Consider the following 7807-nt stretch of genomic DNA (forward strand, 5'->3'; position numbering starts at 1 on the left):
CTATAAACTGAGTGCGTCTTATACAGTGGTTGTAGGGTTTTTTTACTTGTATTTCCCACTTTTTTCGCACTTGTTTTTGGGCGAAAAACAACCACTGTATAAGACACACTGTTTTTAGACCCCAAATTTTTTGACAAAGGGTGCATTCTCATACATGGGGAAATACGGTAGATAGATCTCATTTGTAAATTCTGGTTGCTCTTCACAAAGAGGCCTAGTAGCTATAAGTTAGTGGTAGAGAGAGGCACTTAGATGGTCATTTCAATATTCCATTTAATGGAACTTTAAAACATAGAATACAACTAAGGTGTATTTAAGACATCCAAACACTCATGTCCTGTATGCTTGAAATAAGTCTTTAAGGTAACACCAGATATGTGGGTGACTGCCAATCTGTTAGTTCCTCCTGACTGCATCTCTTTTTCAGCACTGGGGGAAGGAGTCACAGCAGCACAGTTCCAACTCCATCCAGACCTACACTCCAGCTTGCTGCATTTTTTTTTTTGGTCAACTTCTTAAATTCAGCTTAGATTTCTACTGGCAGCTTTAGATAGGTGAGAGAAATGCCTTGTTACTAAGGTTCTTTCCAAATGTTCACATAGCTGCTGTTCAAACAATGGAAAGATGGGAAATAAGCCTTCTTGACTTTCTCTTGTTTTGATATTTCATGGAAGTGACAGTGTGAAATTAATATCAATAAATAACAGTATTTGTCTTGGTAATTATGCACTAAGACAAATACTGCTAATGTTCATGAAAAGCTAATATCCACATATATTTTTAAAATTCATTTTGTAAGAATATATACAGGGGCAAAATTCAAATACTACACCACTGCAGATTCCAGTCCTCCCACCTACTGAGTGACCTCTTAGGGGAAGTCACCATCATGGATTTCTAATGTCTCCTTGGTGATAATTCTGTTTGGGCAATTATGTTTACTTACAGCATATCTTTGTTTTATACAAATAGTATATACCATACCCGTAGCTTCAAACTTTTTCCTCATTTAATTATCTTCAAAAATTCGTTGTCAGTACATATATGTCTGTCTCATTCTATGACTGCACAATATTCCATTTTTATATTACACTCTGCTGTCTACCTGTTCATCATTAGTCTTACCTTGTCTGTGTAGCAAGCAGTACAGTGAGAAGTTTCCCTGGCAGAGGAAAACTATTCCTTTGAGGGTAAGGTCAAGCCCCCAAACTGTAGCCAAAGAATAACTATATAATATATTCAGAAGTATCTGAGATCAGCTATGCCTAAAGGAAAAAGAACGGAGAATTACTAATCTGGTCACAACAGTAATTCCAGTTTCTATCACCCAGCTGTGTGAGCCCAGACAATTGTTTCAGCAATCTGGATTGATTAGTGATTTCTAAGATCCAGTTCAGCAACAAAAGTCTAAGATTTGGAATTCCTGAGAAGTTACAGCTAACAAATACTGTGTAATACACATTTAAAAACACATCTCATTTGGACTCAACCAGATAGGCAAAAGAGACTAAAATGACACCAACAATTAACAATTATGACCAGGGAAATAATTTTAAAACTTCCCAAAGTGTTCGTCTCAAGGTTTCTAGATGTCATAATTTACCTCAACTCTCTCAGCAAATAAGGAATATAAGCGGTAGTTAGTACCAGCCATCAGTCATGTGCCTGCCCTTGAACTACCTCCTCGTACTTTTGTAGCAACCCTAGAAAGTATTATATGTTAGTTCTATTTTAAAGGTGAAGAAAATAAGCTCCATAAAGATTTAACTTGCCCAAGGTTATTCAGTTTGCTTACCAAATAAACAATTAAAATGAATATTTATTGAGCAAGCTGAAATCTCAGTTTTACTTCCAAGTTTTCTATATGGCTCTGGATATATCCTTTGTACTGATTGTCTTACTGGTTTAAAAAAAAAAAAAAAAGGCAAAACCAAGGAGGGTTTATTAAAAAGCTGACTATAAATACTGTTCAAACTAACAGGGGTTTTCTTTTTTCTTTTTCTTCCCAAAGGATAAGGAATCATTTAAACAGTTATTTGCTTAACCTAAGTAACCAAATATCAAAATCTAGTCATTATATCTGGCTAATACAACAATTCCTTTTCTGACAGACTCTGTTCAACTTGTGTTGACCTGAGTAAATTCAGTATCTTCTCAAAGCTGCGTAGGAAGTTTAGAAAAATTTTTATATACTTTTCCTTTCTTATTGTAATTTGCTTTTTATACCTGAAATTAATCCAACTCCAAACACAGGATATGAATGCATTATTTTTGATAAAATTATTTTCTAATTGATATGCTCGGATCTCTTTAGATGGGCACATTTGTGTTCAGTAAATATATTTCATCTTCAATGACAGTACAAATAATTACTAGGTCCAAAACAAAGAAGGCACAGATCCACATACAATGGCTCATTGTTTTCAATGACAACATTATTGGGATCTCTCATGTATTTATTCTTAAAGTTTTTTTTAATAGGCGGAAAGGCATTTAGTGGAGAAAACTTTAATTAGGTTAAATTTTAGCTGTAGGTATAAAACTGATTTGAATATTTTCTGACATTCAAAAACTGAAAAAGGGGGCAGGCCTGACTTATGCTGGGTGCCAAGAAAAACCAGGATCAGATTAAACATTGTTTTGGATGGATAACAAAACTAGTCATCCAAATTACTATCATCTAATCCAATTGTTCTCAATCCTGACTATGCATCAAAACAACCTATGAAGTCTATTAAATATAGATACTTATACCAAACCCCAAACATACTGAATCAAAGTCCGTAAAGTTGGAAGCTAGGCATGTTTTTAAAAGCTCGAAAGATCACAGTAGTAGACATTGTTGGTTGCCCATCTTTTTTTCCTTAACAGAATCCTGATTTTAAAAATTATCCTTTCTGCCCCCATATATACCTCATGTACCTCAGAGGAAGAGGATTCTACTTCCAGCTCCAGTAGACCCAATGGGCCTAAGGTTTATTCCATATATACCTTTTGCCAGTGACTGGGTCAGGGATGGACAGTTCTAAGCCAAATCAATGAGACCCAAGAGTTTGGTGGCAAATTTTGGGAAAGCTTTCTTGTATTAAGAGAGGGCTCCTGGAATCCAGCCTGACTCCTCCACTGCATGTAAATGAAGGTGCACACGGCCCCAACTGCTACTGGCAATCATTCCACGACCACGAGGCGAGCCAGCCTTAGGATGATGCCAACGCTACAGTTGAAAATGAGAGAAAAAAAGCCCCAGAGGTTCTTAATGACACTATTAAGTTACTGGATCAGAAATACTAAAGCCCAATATATCAGCAGACTTCATGTATAATGATTCAATATATTTTCTTCAGTCATTTTAAGTTGAATTTTTAGTTATTTGCATCTGAAGCTAAAAATTGGTCCCAGTACAGCATTCTTTGAACCACAATAATCTGTATTAAGTAGAAACGACACAAACACCCCTCTGTACTTCATTAATCTATAAATCTGAAATTGATTTATCTTATTTTAACAATCTATAAAAATAATTTAGATCTTGTATTTTTCTAATATTTAAGCTGAACTGTATTTAAAAGTTGATATTCAATGCATTCACTTCGCTATTTACTCGAAGTTTTTGCTATAGGCTTTGTCTTGAATGTGTAAGACCATTCTCCGTGCATAAAAGTCCCTGTATTCTTCGGGTAATTCAGCCAGTGTTTTTAAGGCTCTATCCAAAATTTGTGCAGCTCTTGCTGCTGCTGTAGGATCTTTGTTTCCATAGGTATCTGTTTTATCATAGCATTCAGATGGAAGGTGCTTCCAAAAGACATTCACTCCCACTCCAAACTCTTCAGAAATTACATTATGGAACCATAAAGCTGGAGAAAAAAAAAAAAGTTAAAAATAAAACCTACAGTTAAAAAAACCTCCAAAATGTCACTGAAATATCACGAGTTGCATGTAGCCAATGTAAGAAATAATTCTTATAACTAGATTCCCTTTCGTTAGCACGCTCCCAGCTTTTAACAGAATCATTTTAACTTTTATGAACTGCCAACCAATTTAAAGTGTCAACAACACAACCCTACATTTAAAACCTTCTGAAATAGCAATTTTTCCTTTTTAACTTGAAAGACATAATAAAGTTATATTTGTTTTGTAGTTCTGTAATTTGGGGCTGTGTTTTGTGTTACTTGTTTACACTTCCCGAGCCACACAACCACATCAAAAGTATTTCTTTTTTGTGCTCAGAACATTTCAATTATTTGAGGAATATATTTGACCTTTTCTGATTCAGTACAGTACTTTTGTTCTCAAAGACTTCCTGTTCAAGCTGCATTTGGTTTTCTAACTTGCTAAAATTTGCATTCATTGTAGCCTCCACAGTTTTATATTTCTAATGTAATTATAACTATTTCTTTCAGCTCCTTTACAATACGTATATAAAACTAAAGCAAATATTTTGGTGGAGAAGAGGGTGAGTAAACTTTATAATATTATATAGCTGCTTTTTACTTCCACTACAAAGTTTACTTGTTTGTTTTCAATTGAGTCTAAACATTTTCAAAATATAGGTGCTTATAAGAATACTAAAGCAATACCACAATATAACAAAGATGAAATACTAATCACACCAAAAAAAATGTTTAAGCTAGTGAAAGTTGAAAGGTTTATAAGATGCTCAATTTTAGTAAAAGGAGAAAGATTTATATGATCTGAAGAGAAACCAGAGTATATATGATGCTAAATTTTAGAAACAAACTCAAAGAGTGCTCTAGAAAAAATAAAAGCTTAAAATATTTTGATTTGTAAAACTAATTTTCAAACGTGGTTTTAATCTTAACCACTCTTCCACTCTTTCAGAATCTTTTTTTTTCTTATTTAATATAACAGGAAAAAAAGCTAACCATTCTGTTAAATTTAAATCCAAAAATGAAACTTTTGCTTTTATTTCAAAATATATGCAAATGTTCAGTATTTCTGGCTCCCCCCACCTTTTTTTTTTAAAGTTGCACACAGAATAAGGGAAAACTACATAATCCTTAAACACACGCTAATGATAAAAAAACAAAAAAATTTTAAATAATGGCAATAGATATAGACTAGTGTGCTCAATGTTTTCAATGAATATAAGAATCAGAGGTCAACGTATCAAATTTTTATAGACAATTATTTGTAGGACACTGTATCAGGCCCCCTGGGGAATACAAAGATTAACAAAACATGGTTCCTTGTACTCAAGGAATTTATAACCTAGCCTCAAATGAAATCATATTTTTATTAATACTTTTAAACTGAATTTTATTAATACTTTTAAACTCAATTCTATCACTAAAAAGGGGTATTGATTATAAATATATTAACTTAGACATGGGGAAATAAATATAGGATTTGTTAATGCATCCCCTTAATTATGATTTTTATAATTTTCAGGTACTCACTTCAGAATAATTAGAGACGTTACATCACATGTTAGTAACAAGTAATGCTTATTATACCAAGAAATTAAGTAACACTATTTCAGACTGTTGAAAAATAATGCATGCAAAAGACATCACAGATGTTGGAGATTACATTTTGATATTTAATAAAATCTATAAATCTGTATTGGCTTTGAAATATACTTACCATTTCTTGGTAAATACTTAAGTGACATAGTTCTAAAACATGTAAATATTTTAGAAATAAAATGATTAAAAATAACCGGGTGTAATCTTTTCCCAGACAGAATCTTGCTTGATGTCATCTAATAAAATAAATTAAGAGTATAATACTATATTTATAGGTTGCCTTTATAAAACAAGACTGTTAATTTTATAATTTGCCTAAGCATACTTTTAAACATACCCGTATTTCCCCATGTGTAAGGCACACCCTTTATCAAAAAATATGAGGTCTAAAAACTGGGTGCATCTTATACAGTGGTTGTAGATTTTTTTTACTTGCATTTCCTGTTTTCGTGGGGGTTTTTTTTTCGGGGGGGCGCTCATACAACCACTGTATAAGACGCACCATTTTTAGACCCCAAATTTTTCAAAGGGTGCGTTTTATACATGGGGAAATATGGTATGTACACAGTTGTGTATAAAAATCAACTGCACAGGACAAGATACATGTAACAAATATACTTTTGTACTAAAAAATCACATAATGGATGAGTGAGAGTACAGTTTTTTTTTTTTGGGGGGGGGTGCTATTTTATTTTATTTATTTATTTTTTAGCTGAGCCATCCTGCCACCTGTTAGCAGCTCAGCGGCAGCTCAGCTCGGGCTGGGAATCAAACCAGCGACGCTGTTGTTCAGAGCTCACTCAGACTCTTGAGCAAGCTCTTAACTAACTGAGCCACTCAGCCAGCCCTAGAGTACAGACTTTATAAGTGCCAAATTACTGAGTTCTAGAAATCTTACCAGGAATGAATAATACATCTCCAGCTTTAAGGGAACATTCATATCGTCTCGCCTTGGAAAATAGTGGATATTTAGCTAAGTCTGGGTTATCTATATTAAGTACTTCTGATTTAGTACCTGAAAAGTTGCAAGAAAGGATAATATAGATTAAGCAAAGTTAGCATGTTTAAAAAAGAAACTACATAAATTTGAAAACTTATTCTTTTCTGTACAATTACTTACTGTACCCACACTGCGAGAACAATTACTACTGTCCTGAAACCTAAGACAATTTTCAATGACCCACCTCTTATTTATAACCACTGACATCTGTGTAATACAATTAAGAAACTCAGAAAATCTCCTTTTTCATGTAGCCTATCATCACATGTATATACATACACAATGGAGAACACAATACGTATAATTAGGAAGAAGCCCTAAAATGTTTTTCTAGGAGAATAAAGAGAATTCTCAAAAAGTAACTGAATAAACTAGACTTTAAAAATAGAAACTTTAAAATAAAGTACCTGATAAATATAAATATTGGGCATCTCGAGGACTGAACAGTACAACACGCTTTTTTCCTGTCACTTGTATTAAGAAGTTATCCATTACCTGGAGACCAATAAGAACTTATGAATAAGAAATATCTAAAATGCACATAAATAGAACCAATGGTTCCAGTTAATGTTTAAATCCCGTCCTTTAGTAGGACTCAGCTCACATTATCTAAAACTCTTATAATAACATTGTAATATTGCAATGAAAACACTTATATTCCAAACACAACTGTGCCTTTACTAAGATATTTCTGCAGTGCTGCCTTAAAATGGAAACACTTGGCAAGCCATTAGGAAATCTGAGTCAAAACTGTTTGCCCTTGCCCCACCATTATGACAGTGAGGGTAGTGACAGCTACTTGAGATTCCCTTTGGTTAGTATGAATTATTTACCTGACAAGGAATGCTGTAAAGCCAACATTGGGCAACAGGTTGAAAGCACTTAAAAAATTTAGGTGTTGGGAAAATACAAGGCATTGTGGCAACCACTGTTCTTTTAATAACTTTTAATGTATGGCCAACCATAATTTGGTTATAAGTATCTTGATTTCTAAATTATTTCTATAGGAATATAACCTGACAAATTTTTTTGATATACCTATTAATTGAGCAATCTTGACTATTCTATGTATGCAAGGGTGCACTTTGTTGGTACAGATTGTGAAAAATGTTAAAAGGCAGAGCTACATAATTCTCAACTAAGGAATGTATAATACTAAGCAAGATATATTCATGATTATTTACATATCACTTCTACCAAAGCCTTTCTCCTTTAACCACTAACCCTTTACTTATATAAACCTTAACTATATAACTGGCATTCCTCTGACTTATTTTTAATTTAAGCTTTATAATACTCTATTATAACTCAATATAAAAGG

The 7807-nt window shown here is 33.3% G+C and overlaps 1 protein-coding gene across 1 annotated transcript in view; it reads right to left on the bottom strand.

Annotated features, from left to right (window-relative positions):
* Positions 1 to 3393: 3393 nt before the first annotated feature.
* The window catches only part of TYW5 (tRNA-yW synthesizing protein 5), a 16645-nt gene continuing 12231 nt past the window's right edge, over positions 3394 to 7807 (bottom strand). The window contains exons 6-8 of the mRNA XM_019635642.1: positions 6894 to 6981; positions 6385 to 6501; positions 3394 to 3854 (exon numbers count right to left, since the gene is read on the bottom strand). Of these exons, the coding sequence (XP_019491187.1) occupies positions 3598 to 3854; positions 6385 to 6501; positions 6894 to 6981 (462 nt within the window). The 3' untranslated portion in view covers positions 3394 to 3597. The remainder of the gene's footprint in view (positions 3855 to 6384; positions 6502 to 6893; positions 6982 to 7807) is intronic.

Source organism: Hipposideros armiger, unplaced genomic scaffold, assembly GCF_001890085.2.
Source record: "Hipposideros armiger isolate ML-2016 unplaced genomic scaffold, ASM189008v1 scaffold_23, whole genome shotgun sequence".
In the NCBI taxonomy this organism is placed as follows: Eukaryota; Metazoa; Chordata; class Mammalia; order Chiroptera; family Hipposideridae; genus Hipposideros; species Hipposideros armiger.